This window comes from Centroberyx affinis, unplaced genomic scaffold (genome assembly GCF_046629955.1).
Source record: "Centroberyx affinis isolate AG114_WGS23_722 - 3 ecotype Tasmania unplaced genomic scaffold, CSIRO-AGI_Caff_v1 ptg005216l_1, whole genome shotgun sequence".
NCBI lineage: Eukaryota > Metazoa > Chordata > Actinopteri > Beryciformes > Berycidae > Centroberyx > Centroberyx affinis.
The window spans coordinates 1,126-19,737 of record NW_027282595.1 but is presented as its reverse complement, the minus strand read 5'-3'; the positions used below and the strand labels follow the sequence as shown (position 1 = coordinate 19,737).

The window sequence follows — 18,612 nt, the reverse complement described above, 5'->3', positions numbered from 1 at the left end:
ATGCGCTGTATTCATGTCAGTACGGTAATCCTGACAGACGCTTTCATGCTCCATTCAAATTCTATGGGGAAGATGGGAGATATGAACTTCCTAGTTGAAAATGCAGTTCACGTCAGCTTTCAAGTGGTACGACTTGGGGTTTGGCGATGGACCTCGATTTCTCTGGGTTGCTGAAATGTGACGTCACCAACAAGGAAATATCTAGTCAAGCAAGTGTAGGGAACATATTCCTCCAGTCATTACGGTAATCCTGACAGAAGCTCCTAGTTGTCAGCTGATCCTCCTTCACTGGCGAGTGAGGAGGAAAAACAGCTGAAAGAAAACATTGCTTGCTAGTTAAAACCATGGCGGCGGAGATTCATTCGAGGCCCCAAACCTCTAGACCGGTTCTTCTGAACAAGATCGAGGGACATTCCGACGCTGTGAATGCAGCCGTTTTGATACCGAAAGAAGACGGAGTGATTACGGTCAGCGAGGACCGGTAAGTTTGCCAAGCTAGCTAATATTAGCGTGACAGCAGTGGCCAGGGCTCAGTCTATTTGCTGGAGAATATACTCAATTCATTGAGTCAGTGCACTGGTGGCAAATAAGAAGAAGCAAAATTTCTGTATTCTTAAGAGATGTTTTTCTCGGGGAAAGCTATATCTGTAAAGTAAGAGGGGTGCGGGGATGGGAATTGGAGGGCTAGACATTTTCATTCGCCAAGAGTGGGCCCGTTCCATAAAATACCCCGATCCAACAACTAGCCTAACCTTGATAGTAACCAGTGGGACGTTAATATTTGATTTGCATTATTTGGGTTTAGCTAATATGTCCTTACAGATAGTTATATGGGATGATGTGTGAATTTGTTGTTTTTGAGCCAGCTACAGTTCATAGTAAACATTACCTTCTCAAACTAAATGATATGATGCCTCCAAGTGCTCCTCGTAATCTTTGGAAAATGTAAGTCGTGAAAATTTGTCTCACATTTAACGGCTTTTGGTTTAAAGTAATCACAAAAACGGACCCTGTAACTAAAAGCGTTGTTTTAGTGATTTGTTTTATTTTACTGCTGAAGAGGAGAAAATATGCATCAGGCATGTAATTGATGTCTTCATTAATTCAGTTGTAGTATAATGCGTGACTTATACAAGTTGAACAATACAACAACTAACAATATTCCGCAACAATACTGTTTATTACATAGAATAACTAACAATAACATATGATAACATTTACGCTACTTTTACCAGCATTTGTAGTCACAGCTTCTATTCTCTCAGTTCCCTAAACGTCACATCTCGGCAACTTGTGTCTCATAGAAAATTCCCACCAAGTTGCATCTGCCACTATGTTGGGGAATTCATGTGCGTTTAACTCGTTATTACAGTATTTCCAGCAGCACTTGAGGGCAGCAGTACAACTAAGACATGATGAACCTCATTCTGGACATCATCACTTAGTCTCAGTCTGGTATAAGCCCAGTTGTGAAAGTGTTACTGTATGTCATATTGACTCATGTTAGTCATTTGTTGGTTGGTTGTAATTGATATTATGTCATGCTTGGTTTCAAGTGTCAAGAAGCAATATCCTGGTTTAAAGAGAAGGGCAAAGTGTGAAGAAATGGCCAGTTTCCATTACAGGTCTGACCCACATTGATTGTGAATAGGGAAGTTGTGGGGTGTGCAGTGTTCTCACTTTATAGTTCCTGGGCAAGACGGAGCTGGACTGCAGTCGCTTCTGATGTTATCTTATGCTGTTACTTTGCTGAAAATGTACTAGCATAGAAATAACATATTATCTACTTACTGACTACTTAAGAAAAAGTAAAAAGTTGCTTGTTTAAAATGTAATTAGAGTAAACTTACTGAGTGTTTCTTAATAACAGGATGTTATTACATATGACCTTTCCCATGCAATGCACAAAAGATGTGCGAACAGAGAGTTTGAACTAGGTTATTTTAATTAAAAATAAATAGATAACAAAATAAAGTGGTGGTTTCTGTACAGAGCATCCGTCTTTTCTTCACCAACATACTCAAACAGTGCTTTTAAAGCTGTAAATGTAAAAGGATCAAGGTCATGGTGATTTGGATCTAGTAGCATTCACGCATTTTCCCTTGCCTTGTCTCCCTCACACTCACAGGTACTGTAAGTTGTCCAGTTTCTGATGCAATGCTTATGGAGTGCCTACTCAATTTGTAATTTGTATGACACAATTGAAAATGTGGCAAAGCATAATGCTTAAGTCAAAACATACTTAATTACAATCACTTCAAATGGTTAAATAGACAAAAATACAAGTCAAAGAGTTGCTAATTAACATCACTATTTTACAGCCTCAAAAATTGCCACAGAAGTGAATCAACACCTCTGTGACAGTTTCTGTAGAAACTGTGAGCTTCAGAAGGCTGGTATTTAAGGCTGGGCATTCAGAAACCACTTGTATCTCAGGCCCAAGGCCAACACACACAGATGCAAAACCTGGTGTTGGGCGCACAAAACCTGGCGCCTTGAGCAATGATTACAAGTAATATGGTCTGATGAGTCATCTTTCACCCTTTGAATCTTGATAACAATGCTTCTACCACTCACAAAAGACATGAAAGAGTGTTTTGAAGCTTTGAATGTGACATTGTGACACTTCTTCCTCAGAACCATCCGGGTATGGCTAAAGAGAGACAGCGGCCAGTACTGGCCAAGCATCTATCACACAGTCTCCTGTAAGTAGAATTGCATCGTCTCGATGGGGAAATGATTGGTGTGTGTGTGTGTGTGCGCGCGTGTTGTGTATTTGTGTTTGTGGTTGTGTGGGGTTTCCTGTGGAATGTTCTTGTACAATTGGGGGAGCAGTCTCAAAATCAGTTTGTCGTAGCTCTTGTTCCTCGTGGCAGTATCAGTTCCAGTGCATGTAAAAATGCTGATTGGAATAATTAGAGGTGCACCAATAGTATCTGCAGTATCAGGATCAATCCAGCCAATCCAGCTCCCAAATATTCATACTGGGATCGACAAGTAAAGCTGTCTGACCAGGGGAAAAAATTGTTATGGAGCCTATTTATCATTATTTATTTGATTGAAGATTGCAATCCAGTGAATAATGTGATCAGTGAATAAACAGAACTGATGCACTTGTTGCTATAATTGCTTTATAACAGATCAATAGTAGGCAGTATGAATGACTGTAAATTGAGTAGAACTTTGATCGGTACTCGTATCGGCTGATGGACTAAATAATATACTTGATACTTATGAAAGATTGGCGTCGGTTGTGTGTGTGGATGGTCATGTGTTTATGTGTAGCCATTTCTAACATGGAACGTGTATGTTTCCCTGCTCATGGTGCGTATCTCTTCCTCTCTCTCGTTTAGCTCCGTGCTCTTGCATGTCGTACCACCATGACAGCAGACGCATCTTCATAGGCCAGGACAATGGAGCTGTTGTGGTGAGTGAAGCCAAGTTGTAGCCAAATGTGACCTCACATTTCCCACTCCCCCCAGGCTCACTCCTCTGGTGTTTAAATAGCCTAATTCAAAAAACCTGCAATTCTAGTCTTAATCAGCCTTGTTTTCAGTATTTGGCAGAGTAGGGATGAAGTAGTCATGTGAAACTTTTGCTCTTGTTTTCTGGGCCTCTAGGAGTTCCTCATCTCTGAAGATTTCAACAAGATGAACCATGTCAAGACATATCCAGGTGAGACCTAAGAGGAGGATTTTCTTGTCTTAGTAAAAAGGGAACACATTTCAGTAAATACACACTCATTCTACAATCCGGTTTTAATTGGTTACATGGCATTGTAGTTGTGATTGTGCAGATCTCTAGAGCGAGTAGGATCAGTGTTACAGTGTGTGTGTGTGTGTGTGTGTGTGTTGCTCTTCGGGCGTGTGTATTGTCAGAGCCGAAGCCCCTCCTAGTCCCATGAGAAATCATCTGCTGCTCTCTCCCAGCATGCCTCGGGGCAAACCCCAGTGTGTCTCTGTGGACTCCCACAGGAAGTCAGGGCTCATCATGTCACCCAGGCCCTAAAGCCGCTGTCCTAGAAAACACACACACACACACACACACACACAAACACAGCCTCTGGCTTTGTCTCCCTGTTTCTCTCACCACATACACACACGCAGACCCGTTTAATGAAGGGGGAAGGACGCGATCATTGCAGTCAAATGACATCTTGATTACATATCCTGCCATATTGGCATTATTAGCCGATTATACAGAGAACACAAACCCTCTGACTGTATCAGCGGCCACTTAGCCTCCGCTCTCATTGGTGGAAAATCTAGCTTTGGGCAAAACTGCAAAGCCTGTTGCTTTAGAGGGGAAACGCCACATGTCACCATTGGAAGGCTGCATCTGGTTTCCACCACTCCACTCATACCAAAATCAAACAGCAGAGCCAAAGATGACTCAGGAAAAACATGTCTCACAATTACATTTAACGAAAAGCGGAGGGTGTCTGCACTCCTCAAAATCAAATCCATATAGTTGTCGGTAGGGTTAGGCTGATATCTTTCCAATATTGGCCTTTTATTAAAAACCAAACCACTGATATGATGGATATGATGCAGTTTGTTTGATTACATGTTTGATGTAGACTTGATCAATAATACACTGGTTGTCTATGGGAAGTCCTTAACCCTGATTCTAATGTGAAATTTTGGTGGGATCCGTGGTCTCAGAGGCTTTTCCACCCTGACAAGAATACAATTCTGTGGGGAAACACTGAATACCTCCAACGTTTGGGAATTTTGTGAGCATAAAAATGATTGAATCTAAAGATGTTGAATATCGGCACACATATAGACTATTGGCAGCTTCAGTCGAAAAATATCAGTATTGGCATCGACCCTCAAAAACCCATATGAGTCGAACCCTAGTTGTTGGCGAAGGTTCCACAGTGTATCAAAAGAGGAGAGAAACCTGCACACTGTCGGGGAAAAACGGAGAAAAAGGAGGGTCTTGTAATCCAAAACAAAAAAGTGCACCTTAGTGGGATTTCCAAGATGGTCCTTTAATACTGATTGGAGTACCAAATGTTTGAAAGGTTTGGCCTGACTTAGCCTGGATTACTGTGAGACTAAGCAGCGCCTCTGATGGGATCAGCACATCGAAAGGGCAAATTAGTTTTAGATTGAGCTCATCCACGCCAGCCTGGATAAAAAGCCCTATGGAACAGATTTGATCTTGTCTGTGTCTGTTTGTATGTTTATCCAACATTACTTGTGTCTATTTAACATGTGTGTACGTGTGTGTGTGTGTGTGTGTTTTGCAGCCCACCAGAACCGTGTATCAGACATGGTGTTTTCCCTGGAGAGCGAGTGGGTGGTGAGCACCGGCCATGACAAGAGTGTGAGCTGGATGTGCACCCAGAGTGGCAGCATGCTGGGGAGACACTACTTCACCTCCTGGGCCTCCTGCCTACAGTATCCGTCACTCACTCACTGTGTGTGTGTTTGTGTGTGTGGGTGTGTGAGTGTACTGAAGTATCTCTCTGCCAAGCGGTTAACAGCTACTGTTATAAACTGTTGTAAGCCTTGACTCCACGCTCAGATACGATCACGAGACGCAGCACGCCTTCGTAGGCGACTACTCAGGACAGATCACCCTGCTGAAGCTGGAGAGGCAGACCTACTCCACCATCACTACACTGAAGGGCCACGAAGGTACACACACACGCACACACACACTCGCATAGACACCTACTTGCACTGAAGTATGACAAAGCTTATTCTCACAGTTACTGTATCATCCAGACAGAAAGAACTACTTTACTGTCTCACAGCACAGGTGGCTCATGCGAGCAGCAACACAATTACAGACAGTTACAGTCACACACACACACACACACACACACACACACACACACACACACACGCACACACACATACACACACACACACACACACACACACACACACACACACACACACACATAATATGGCCAGATAGGCAGACGTGGTTGGAGTATATGATAGATGACCCAGATTCCTCCTCATAACTTCATTATGTAAGAAAATGAAATGCCAACTGGAGACTACATGACATAACCAGGTCAGTTGGCCTGAGCGGAACAAGCAGCAGTAACTAAATATGACCACACAGTCATTACTGCGGTGTAGACACTGATAGATAAGTTACAAGATCTTATCAATGAGGTCTACTTTCTGTCTCCCTCAGTATGAGAAAGAGCCCGAGTCATATGTGTTGCTTTGCTTAGGGTGCGCCCACACTGCTCCACTTTTTTGTAGAGAAGGCGCCGCCTGAACCGCATTTTGTGCTGATGATTTGAAAAAGTAGGTTGCATGACACACACTTTGTTTCCACAACAGCTGGCTGCAGAAGCTCCCACTGTACCAGCAACAGCAAAACTGTACCTGGGTAAAACTGTCAAGAGTAAGACTTAGCAGAAACTCCGACAACACAGCCAATGTGCTTGATAGTGGCTCTTTATGATCTACTGGTACTACTTTCTACTGGTACTTTCCCAGCTTTCATTCTGATTGTTGTTGTTGTAGTTGTTGTTGTAAACTGTTCCCTGCCTGCGTACAGTGAAACTGCACCTCTCCTTTGTTGTGATTAACTGGCTTTTAAACAAAGCCAGCCGCTTTCTGTCCACCTTGCTGGCCCTCGCCATTGCATTCCATGTAAAAAAGGCAGTCACAGTTTGAATAAAGTGGAATAGTCTGAGCCCTAAGAAGATCTATAGGTAACTGCAAAAATAAAGGCAAGGCAAACTTTATTTATATAGCACATTTCATACACAAGGCATATACAATGTGCTTCACATAAAACAGAAAAAATACATAAAATGACATTAAAAACGAAAGAAAGAAAGATATTGAGCAGTCACTCTCACACTGGTGACACCTCTGGTCAGCCAGTATAACTTCTCTGAGAGTGACTCCCTCAATTTTTCCTCTCAAAGGAAATCAATTTAGATGAGATCTTGAGGGATTCTTCGAAAGATTCTTCGAAGGAGCCTAGAGTCTTTCCAGTGGTCTTACCTCACCCTATAGGCAGGCCTCACAGCCCCTATAGGACTTGTAAATGTTCCTTTAGAACAATACACAGATCATCTAAACAATTACAATTATAAACTTCAAGAAATCCTTCAAACTTCAATTCTCACAGGTTTGAGGATCCCGTCAGAGCGGAGAAACTACTCACTAGAGTTCCTCTAGACTGTTGGGATCCTGTTCGTGACGCCAATTGATGATTAATTTTGTATAAAATAGGTAAAACATAAATAAAAGAAACAAATAAAGATAACACCTGTTACATCTAGCAGAAGGCCACAGAGAAAAGGAATGTTTTGAGCCGACTTTTAAAAGAGCTGACAGTGGGAGCACATCTCAGTGCTTCTGGGAGTTTATTCCAGTAATTGGGAGCATAATTACTAAAAGCAGCTTCACCTGAGGAAACAGCTTCATGTGCCTTGACACATATTTTAAGTGTCTACAGCTCTATTTGAGGGATGTGACACCTTTGCTCCATAAGAAATTCTGTCATTTGGTGTTTGGATGAAGTTGATGGAAAATGCTGTCTCATGTGCCACTCTAGAAATTCCCATAAGTTCTCAACTGGGGTGAGATATAGTAACTGGGACGGCTGTGGTATGTGGCGTGCATCGTTTTTATGCTCATCAAACCATTCACTGACCACTCATGCCCTTTAGATGGGATCATTGTCAGAAAAAATGTATCTTCCCATCAGGATAGAAATGCTTCACCATGGGATTCACCAAAGTCTCACTCAGTATTCACTTTGTATTCATTGGCATTTCCCTCACCCTCTGAGGGGTTCAGTGTGCCTAGACCATGCCAGGAAAAATGCCCCATAACACAACAGATCCACTAGGACTCTTCACTGTGGGAAACAAGCACTTGCCTGTAGGCTTGTAGGCTTCTTTTGGCACGCATCACACATGTACTCATCCTCTTGTTGAGAACAGGGTGAAGGATGACTCATCCGACCATAATGACGTTTTTCCATGGCACTATTACTGCAGGTCAGACAGTCGGGAAGGAGATACCTCACTCCTCTGTACCTGTACACTCAACATCATCACGGTTTACAGCACATGAGAAAATCATCTTCCGCACATCATGCTTGTTCTTCAGTGAGCAGTATCACAGTCGTATGGACTTTAGTTGGTGCAGTCAGATATTGCCAAGTGCATTTCTTTGTGTTTCATCTTCAGACAGCATGAATCATGGCCAAAAGTAGCTGACACAAATGAACAATAACAACTTCCTCAATACCAATCAATTTGTGAAAGATTGTTTGCATTTTTTTCTCATAGATGTGTTTTCTGACATATGTTCAGATTGTTATTATTTTTCCACTTCAGGCCAGCTGTTGGAAACACACTCAATTGGCATTTTCTTTTTTAGCCACAGTTACAGCCAGCCCAATGACTCACCAAACCCCCACTACCGGCCATTATTGATCATATGACTGTGGTCTGACATCAAGAGCTCTCCACTTTTTATCATCTCTCCCACAGTCACTTGCCTTTTGGTTTGAATCAACATGACTGGAAAAAAATGGTTATTGGGTGTGGCTTGTCTGGAAAACCAGTGATAGTGCTGTCAAAGCATTTGAATGATAATGACCCAATGAATGTTGCACTGTACTGTAAAAATATAGCTGCACGCTTATTTGGATGCAGAATAGAGGAGAGTGTGAGTGTTAGTCATGTGTAATGGACTATACACTGTGATAGGAATGGGCAGATGGTTTGTATAATGTGGTTCATCAACTGAATACAACCGAGTTCCCCACTGAATAGTGGCCAGGGGCCAAGAACAGGGCAAACACTGGGCAAGAAAGGAACAAGAATGCCTGGCTCCAGCCAAACTCCAAAAGCCAAGAATTCCATAATCCAGTATCCATGACAGTATCCATCCAGTGTCTTTCTCCTGCCACCCCAGGGCAGCAACTTTTTGGCCCCTTTCCCTCCTCGCATTAACATGCATCTTGTATCCGGACTGTGTCTAGATATGATCAAGCTGGATTTTCACCTAACGTTAAAATGCGTCTCCAGGCTGCCCATTGAAATCAGATTTTTCTTTCCCTTTCCAAAACGCAGATTGCTGTGCATGTCACTTCCTCTTGCAATATTAATGTCCTTTCACATTGACAGTAAACGCCTCTCAGTTGTTCCCCATCCGCAGTCATCCTGAAAATCCATTTTTGACACGTGTGTTACTGTCTGTGCTGCCTGACACCCGTTTGATTTATGTGCGTTTCCTTATTGGATCAATGCAATAAAGTTTGGTGTTTAAGTAGTTGTTATATGTGGGTAGAGCCGCACACCCTGCCAAGCAAGATGGAAGTAGTTCTACACTGACGCAGTTGACGAGATCAGAATCAATGTGTATGGTGGAAAATTATGTGAAAATAGGATCCAGGTAGAAAAGGTCGGAGTTATGCTTTAATGTCGGATGGAAAGGGGGCATCATCGTCTTGTTTGAGCTCCAGATAACCTGCACAGCCAGCTCCAGGTTTATGCTGTCAGTCTGGAGCTGCCTGTAGTTCTCCCAGCAGGCACTGGGTGGAGCCAGCGGGTTGGAACATAGCAGCCCCTCACTACAGCCTCTTGCAACAGGTATAACACATGTAACAAGTGTTTAACTATCCCCTTCCCTTCTGTGTCTGTGATCCTCCCCCTCCCTCTGTCCCCTCCAGGTAGTATAGGGTCCCTGTGGTGGGACCCCGTCCAGAGGCTGCTGTTCTCGGGGGCCTCGGACCACAGCGTCATCATGTGGGACATCGGGGGCCGCAAGGGACGAACGCTACTGCTGCAGGGACACCAGTAAGTCCTGTGGCGTTGTGTTGTGTATGTGCGTCGGCGCTGTGTCCTTCCCCTGTGTTTGTACTGGCGGGTTGGGTGGTTTAACGAGTAAGGGCAGAAGAGTGGCTGTTATGAAAAGGCATGAGAATATATTACATATGGGAATAATAAATCAGATGTGTAGTTAATGTAATCACAACAAGCTCGTAAAAAGCTGCCACTTCGATCTTTCTCTACCACAGATTTCTCATAGAGAAAACACAGGAAATACTCTCTGTTTTCAGATCACTGTCTTTCTATCCATCCATCTATCGTTCTCTCCCTCTCTCTCTTGTCAAAAGCAGGTCTCAGTAGTGTCAGTAACAGCTGTCCGTAGGGACTGACTCTCTGTTTTTATCTCTACTCTTCTGTCTTCATACATATTTCACCACCTGCTGGGCTCCCCCTGTTACAAGAATCATCAGCCCAAGCCATGCACACTGATGCGTGTCAGACCGAGCCGCTGTAGATCCTGTTGCACTCTCATTATATCAGGATTTGCAGAGTTTTTGGCACACAGACACTCCGAAAAATGAGTTGTGTGACAGTTGCAATTCTCTGGGCCCTAAATCCTGTTTTCACCGACTCCTCTCATCTCTGCTCAATCCTCTGTGTCTCTCCTGGTGTCTCTCCTCTCTCTGCTTTCTGTGTTTTCCTCCTCCTCTCCTCCTTCCCTCCTCCTGTCCTCTTTTAAATCACTTATTAAAACGTATTTTTATAGACTTGCTTTTATGTGATAGATTAATTCAAGGACTTTATTGGCATGACGGTTTATGAGAGACAATATTGCCAAAGCACTATACAAAATACATTTTCAAAAACCCTACAAAGTCATTCAAACCATAAAGGGATGATCCATTATTTGTTTGAAAATATGTGCTAAACGATAATACATATATATATGTTATATATATGCATATATGTATAACACATATAACGTTTCTAAAATTGAGAATAATTAGTTATACAAACCATTTGAAAGCCAGTAAGGGGGACATTGTAGTAACCTGTGTGTGTGTGTTCTTGTTTTTACTAGTTTTAATTCATTTTTTGAGCATGTTTGCTTGGTTGTTAAAGCATTTTGCAAACTCTGTGTTTGAAAGAAGTGATATTATTGACTGTTTAATGTTCATTGACTCCCCCAGCGAGCGCGTCCAGGCGGTGCGCTACCTCCAGCTGACCAGGCAGCTGATGTCCTGCTCAGCCGATGGAGGCATCACAGTGTGGAACATGGACACAACCAGAGAAGAGGTGTGTATCGTTACACTACATCATAAACAAATACTTTGTAGATGTATATAGACACACAAGACACTGAATCCCTACCTGCTCCAGAGCTTCTGATCTATAGCTGATTCTGACCTCTGACCTCACTGTGGAGGGGGGCAAGCGAGGAGAAATTCAGGGTCAGTAAAGTTACCTTTAGAATGATTAAGTAGTGATATTAATTTCACCTGAAGAGTTAGTTTTTGATATATTGTCATAGAAAATGTACTAGAAATAGGCTTTTTTTAAAATATTTAGCTGTTATGTTATTTCAGATTTTTGTCTCTTTTTTGACCCCTAATGTGTTTGCCTTCATACTCACTCAGTATAGTATATCATGCTATAAAGCAAGGAATCTCTGTCTGTATGTGTGTCCTTCGCATATCTCGAGAACCGTTTGTCCGATCTACTTCACACTTGGCGGGTGTATTGCTGGGGACCCAAGGACGTGCAGTGTCTAGTGTGAAGTTGTTTGGATGAGCGGTTCTCGAGAAAGCTGCAAGCAGCAATACCAGAGGCCAAGCGATCGGCCCGTTCTGAACAGACATGTTTTGAACGGGCACTGCACTAGTAATATTTAAAGTAGCATAGGTGCTTTATTTGCTACCATAGAGAGTGCAGCATTTTGAAGGTACTGTCCTTGTACATTGATGCAAATCAGACACACAGATCTACACATTAGTTCCCAAATCTATTGGAAAGAATAATCATCAGTACTGCTAATAGTGGTCCTGGAGTTCATGTAGTTCAGCATGGCACTTACATTGTTAGGGTTAGGGGTTCGATTCCCACTGGGGTCACCCATGCTTAAAAAAATGTATACGCTCATGGTACAACTGCTTTTTGATAAAATGTCTGCCAAAAGGCATGTGTAATACATCTACATGATCAAAGCATCAGGCAATGTGTGCAGATTTCTGCAGTTTAGGTTACGCTCCGGTGTGTTTCTATGGACACTGAGGAGCTGAATCACTGCTGCCCTTCACTGATGAAAACAGAGTGAAATCACTCGTTCGTAATATGCAGAGTGCCAGGTGCAGACAAAAGAAAACCTTTTGAGATAATGGCGAAGGGCATTGCTGCCTTCAGTGGTGCTGAGGATTAGCTAACACGATAACATCAGTGTGGATATCAGTGGGTTATAATATGTGACAAATTACAATTTCTCCTCTGTAGCAGTGGTGCTTTGGGGTATTTTTGGTTCTGGTTCTAAATCTGTCCCTGTCTTGGTCTCAGTTATGGTTTTAGTGCGGCCTGTGGGGGTAAAACAAAAATTTCCTTCTATTTGTTATCTATATATATATTTTTTAATTTTTATAAAACATCAATTCATCTTTCTGGGCTTGGCTTGGAAATTTGGCTATATTATGGTGTTCTTTTAATTTCACCTTGCCTTTAGCATCGGCCATTTTCAAGCTGTGGTAGAACATCACTGCTGATTGAATATAGAGGAAAGTGACTTTTCTCATCTCCATTGCATCATTGTTGCCTGTATCAGAGGCCTTGAATTGTGTGTTTCGTACCGTAGGCTCCCCAGTGGTTAGACAGCGACTCGTGTCAGAAGTGCGAGCAGCCTTTCTTCTGGAACATCAAGCAGATGTGGGACACTAAGACCCTGGGGCTCAGACAGGTAGGAGGGTCTAATACACCAGTTTTTCTGAACCAATACAAGTACCGAGTAGTCATTCATTGGCCTATTATTATTATTACAGTTACAGGAATTATTGCATTTATCGTGTTTATGTATTCATTTGATCTATTTATGCACTGACCATTGTATAACAGTTGTCATACATACATGATTAACATAGGCTAGAGGATCAAACAGCAGCAACAAAAAATCCCAGTCAAAAAATGTCATTCCATAAAACAAACCGTGTGTGCAATATGCATTCCTCAGATTTATATCCATTAGCTTTTATTATGGTTGTGAAATAATTTGCACACAATGCACCTTTATTATCCCTCACCCCATCAGTCAGGCTAATACATGGGTGTGTTTCCTATGTGCAGCATCACTGCAGGAAGTGCGGCAAGGCTGTGTGTGGGAAATGTAGTTCTAAACGCTCCACCTACCCCCTCATGGGCTTCGAGTTCCCGGTGAGGGTGTGTGACGCCTGCTTTGACACCATCAAAGAAGAAGAGTGAGTAAAGGGATTCTCAAAATTGTTTGTAATTCATTGGTCACTCCTTTTGTTGTCAGTGTAAATGGTGAGGGCAACACTGAAGAAATGCTGTCATTTTGTGTGTGTGTGTGGGGTGCAGTCGGACACCCTTGGCCACGTTCCACGAGGGGAAACACAACATCGCCCACATGGACATGGACCCGTCCAGAGGCCTGATGGTCACCTGTGGCAGCGACCGCATCGTCAAGGTCAGCACCAGCTCATTCATACCTGATAATTCATTCAAGTGATGAGTCACTGTCAAACACAGTTAAAGTATCAGTAGTTTTTTTTCCCCAGTCTGCTGTCATTGCTTCTCATCACAGATTCAGTTTTCCGTTTTGAAGTCAGGGTATCAGCAGGTGGTCCTGAAAAAGCCTTAAATCATTTTATCCAACCTCAAGGCCTTAAAAGAAATTTCAAATACTATAAAATGTTGTGTTTTATGTCTTAAACCTGCACTATGCAAGATTTTTTATGTAAAAATACACCTGTCTTATCAGCATAAATCACAAAGTTGGTCTGCAACACTGAAGAGACATGTGGTTTCTTCCACTGTTTTTCCAGTCAGACCTTATTTCAATTGCAAAATTGGTCTATTTCATTTAAAGGTCTTAAAGGAATAGTTCATCCAAAAATGAAAATTCATTTTTGGGTGAACTATTCCTTTAAAAAGTCTTCAATCTAGCTTGATGGTACTTGAAGACAGACCCTGGAAGGTCAGGTGGTGAAAATATTGTCACATAGCAACAAAGTGTTCTGTAACTGACTCATTAATGTTCTCTCCAATAATGCGGAATCCAGGAATGCAGCTGTGCACCGGGCCTGTTCTAACGCTGTCATTGGCTGTCTGTCTCCACAGATCTGGGACATGACGCAGGTGGTTGGCTGTAGCTTAGCAACAGGCTTCTCTCCGCGCTGATCGGCCCCGCCCACTACAGGGTCCCTGTCCTCCGCCCACTCTTCCACTGTCATGGAAACCCCTCTGTATATCAGCCCATCACGCCTGGACTCTCAACTGCAACCAGGCTTACTTTTTGGTGAATGTGTGTGTGCGTGTGTGTGTGTGCGTGTGTATGATGTAGATAGCTTAGCTTTCCAAATTCCTTTGGTAGCTCATAACAAATCCTGCTTTCAATTCACTAACCGTCAGTCTTACATGAAAGTGCGCGTGACTGATTTTGACTCTAGCTCTGATCCGAAGCAGAAGAGAATCGTAAGCACAATGATCTGTGTGTGTGTATGTGTGTGTGTATGTGTATGTGTGTGTGTGTGTGTGTGTGTACGCATGCATGCATCATAATGTTTTCTCCTATGGGAGGAATGATATTGATATTAGTGTTTACATTCAATATTTCAGATTTGCAAAGGTCATTCTTTTTTTTAAAATTATCCTTGCACTGTAATACGATCGCCGACCTGCCATTCAAAAAAAGCAAAAGCTTCTCACTCGCTCATCTAGCGCTTTACTGTGGCCCACTAACTGCATACTAGTCCATCATTGTAACATTTACAAAAAACAGAACCACAGCATCTGTATATACTCTAGCATTATGTCTACAGTCCGCTTAAAACGACTCGCGCTGATCAAAGAGATCCGTTTTGTCTCTCTGTTCCTTGTTTTTCTTTCTCTGTCTCTGATTTTCTCTTTCTCTCTTTCACTAGTTGGCCTTAAATCACTCTCAGGAGGTTTTACATCGGTAGGTTATCACTGGGCGGGGCTCTTCGTGCCAGCGCTGGCCGGTAACCAACGCGTAACGGTCGGAGCCTCCACCGACTTTTTCTTCATCTCGATAGAAACAAAAAAACTAACTAGTCCAGTCTCACCACCTCCTAGATATTTAGTACTCTCTTTAGGAATCCTTAGTCGGGTAGATGGATACCACACGCAGCACTGATGGTGAAAACCCAAGACTCTGATGCCTTGCGAGATTTAATTTTCATCTGTAATAATAAAAGAGAAAAAAAAAATTGGGTTCGGTCTTACCAGAAAGGCACTTAGGTACTGAACAGGTACTCGGAAGAAAATGTTTCTGTAGCACTAAAATGCTGGCGTGTCGAAGTCGTTTCCCAGCTGGATTGTGGGTGAATTGGAGATCGGAGGCGATGTGTTGTTTTTCTTCAAAAAGCCTTAAAGAGAGAAGGACACACTCACGAAGCCTTTCTCACGCACGCTCATTCACGCTGTAAAGCTTGGGATGTTCCTTCCATCCTGCATCTTGTATTTTTTTATCGCTTTGATTCAAGTCTATTGTGAGCTCCCCTAACTTTCCTTCACATCTGTGTCCCAAGGACTCCTCAACGCTCTCGCCACTGCACTGAATTGCACAACTTGTGGTTTTGAAAAACATTGTCTTTCAATGAAACAAACCGTTTTTGTAAGTTCTGATTTTTATTTTTTTTTCCCGGAGAGAGAGAGAACGCTTCACAACGGCTGGATTTGACTCTTGTAGCGTCCTTGTATATAGGTAATGGCTAATATCTCATAGTTATCATTAGACTAACGCTTGCCTTATTGTAAGTGGAAAAAAGAACGAGCATTACAATGTCAGAATTCCTGATTTCAAAATCGTAGTCACATTCCATTTTTTTGATCACGTAGTGTATATTTATATTTGTAGCGATGTTTTTATCTGTCACTGTAAATGGTTGTTTACGTTTCTTTCTGCCCATTGAGTAGTCGTTTCGTTCCCTTGAAATCACAGACTGGAACATGTCAAGCACCCATTTCATATGAAATGCATGCAAATCTCAACCGCATTCTTTGCGCTGTCAGGTCATATAATGTTACACACAAGTATGGATGGGAATCAATTTCCCACAGATGATGTTGCTAATATGAGTGACAGCGGGGCTTCTCACAGTACCATGATTGTTCCACATAAAGTTCTTATCCCAAGACATTGAGTTCACATGATATTATAATTAAGGTTAGACTGATATAGATTTTTGAAGGTCGATACCAATATTTTGGAATTGAAGTTGCTGATAGTTACTAATAGAATACTAATATTCATTCAAATTTAAATTTGAGCATTCTCACACTGAAGAAATTCCCCACAAAAATGAAGGCGGAAAAGCCTCTGAAACAGCATTTAGACCATCATGGGACACTAAAACTCTCCATTGAAACCCAGACTAATTGAATTCTATTAGATGGGTTAGCAGCTCTTCAAGGCAGAGTGACGCACCCAACCTATTTAGTGGTAGAGGAAACTCTTTAGGCCTTAAAATTAAGAATTAATTTACAGAATGTATTATTGAACAATTAAATGAATAAAATGTGCAAAGAAAAATATTCACTGGAGGTTTTGCAGACTATTTTTAGTAGCTGAACTTCTATCATCATTATATCAGAAGTGAATGACATTGACTGGCTGATCATTTTTTAGTCAATGGCCAGTATTGGCAAACAATATATGGGTCTAACCCTGAATATAAAATCCTATAAAACTCCTGTCACACATGGTCATCAGGGATTTCCAGGGTTAATGACGATGCTACAGTACAATCAGGATTCAAGTCCCTCCTTTCCTGTTTTGGTTGACTAGAATTTAAAGCTCTTCCACTCATTACTTTCATTTACTGAGAACAGATTTCCTTTGGTGATGAAAGGCTTTCTGCTCAAAGACTGACTATGGGAGCTTAACCCATTAGTTGATGGGTTAAAGACTGATGGCAGGATCTGCTGTTTTGATATGGGTAATGAAATAGATGTTAAGATTACCGGCCCGTCACAGGAAGGAAGTCATGTTGTAAATTGTAAAATGTCCTTTTCTTTCATTTGGTCAGCATCAGTTCATCAAACACTAGCATCGACGGCCCTCGTGTTGACGAGAGGCCGCATCCAGACTTTGCAATCGCTTCATTTTTCACAACACTAGGGCCCATATCTCTGAACACTGTAAATTGATTTCTGTTGTTTGGTTTGTCTTTTTCTCTTCTAACTGCTTGTAAAAGACACTCGCTGTTCCAATATGATGTTGTTAATGTATATCTCAAATAATTGTATTTTTAAAGAAAACTTTTGTGGACAATACAGTACTGACTTTAGTCTCCCTGTACCCTCAACCAGGACACAGAGAGGAAAGAATTGATGCTTAATAAAGATATTATGACATGTTACTTTGACTGTGTTCGTTTAACTGGAGAATAGAGTTGAAAACAAATGTAACACAGTTGCACATTCATAAGGAGAAAAGGACAAATAAATCAGTAATTTTCTTTATTCAAGCATGCATTTACAGAATACATCCAAGCCATATTAAGTTAGTCAGTAAAAAGGCTTTTCTAAGGTGCTAGGCAGATGTCACTAGTTCATAAATACATGGATTTTATTGCATATGTCAAGTGATGCTGCTGTGTGGTGTATTTAAGGCACTCGGCTGATTGGGAGAACACTTCATCTCCAGCCTGAGCTCAACCTGTGGAATAGGTGCACAACAATATAACAAACACACGAGTTATTCACATAGCTGTTAAATACAAAACAGCAACATGGCACGTTTCCAAGTTATCGAGACAACACAAACAAGTCTGAGTCAATCCTTAGCATCAGATTGAACCCATAGCTGGCGGTGTTTGAACAAGTAATGGGTGGTGTGTGAGAGTGACTTAGGTCAAATCAGATTCCCATCTGATTGACAGCTTTCATTAAGTCACAGTAGAGGACTGGGTTGGTGTGTGTGTGTGTGTGTGTGAGGCTCATGAAGGTGCTCTCTCCATCAGCAAAATAAACTCCCTCAAAGCAGCATCACTATCAAACACTGTTGTAATATAAGAAAGGTTTAAGCCACATAGGTAGTAGTCCATACAAAGCTGACAATCACAAATGACAAAACCCGTTATATAAATAGTTATAAAACCATTACAAATTTTGCCAATCCCAGAATTATAGAATTTAAGAGTTTAATCTGTGACTGTAGGGCTGGGTTTCCCAGACACATCTTAGTGCTTACAGAAAATCATATTTGTTCCATTTTAAGCCAACGGACACATGATATTAATGCTACGTTTTTGGGAACTAGACCCAGATCCATTCCCTCTCCCTCTCCCTAAGCATATTAGCACTCAGATTATTTCTGTCCATTGGTTTCTAATGGGACGACAATCCTCTGAGGCTTTGGGAGCCCAGCCTTGGTCAGTGTAAACTGGTGTTGTTAGCAGTGGTGTTCTGGTACCCGGTTCCTGCTGCTGCTGGCTCAGTGTGGCTGGAAGGTCTTGGCCAAGTCCTCCAGCAGAGAGATGAACTTCTGCTCCTCCAGCGGGAGAGCTGCGGGTCCAGGCCAGGGGCAGGTGGGTGGACACCATCTTCCGGTCTGCACACACACACACACACACACACACACACACACACACACA

The 18,612-nt window shown here is 42.1% G+C and overlaps 1 protein-coding gene across 1 annotated transcript; it reads left to right on the top strand.

The window, feature by feature from the left end:
• Window positions 1-307: 307 nt before the first annotated feature.
• On the top strand, window positions 308-17,367 carry wdfy1 (WD repeat and FYVE domain containing 1). Its single transcript, XM_071546322.1, has 12 exons — window positions 308-481; window positions 2,638-2,705; window positions 3,354-3,427; window positions 3,621-3,675; window positions 5,258-5,408; window positions 5,536-5,648; window positions 9,676-9,802; window positions 10,966-11,071; window positions 12,615-12,716; window positions 13,100-13,230; window positions 13,352-13,460; window positions 14,114-17,367. Exons 1-12 carry the CDS (start codon window positions 345-347, stop codon window positions 14,171-14,173), a joined length of 1,233 nt encoding a protein of 410 aa, XP_071402423.1. The 5' UTR covers window positions 308-344; the 3' UTR covers window positions 14,174-17,367.
• The last annotated feature ends 1,245 nt before the right edge of the window (window positions 17,368-18,612 follow it).

Excerpts from the sequence above, each read along its gene's own strand:
- wdfy1 (XM_071546322.1), top strand. The coding sequence starts at position 345 with ATGGCGGCGGAGATTCATTCGAGGCCCCAAACCTCTAGACCGGTTCTT. Across the intron at positions 3,676-5,257 it reads CCATGTCAAGACATATCCAG|CCCACCAGAACCGTGTATCA; the intron begins GTGAGACCTAAG and ends TGTGTTTTGCAG. Across the intron at positions 13,231-13,351 it reads GACACCATCAAAGAAGAAGA|TCGGACACCCTTGGCCACGT; the intron begins GTGAGTAAAGGG and ends TGTGGGGTGCAG.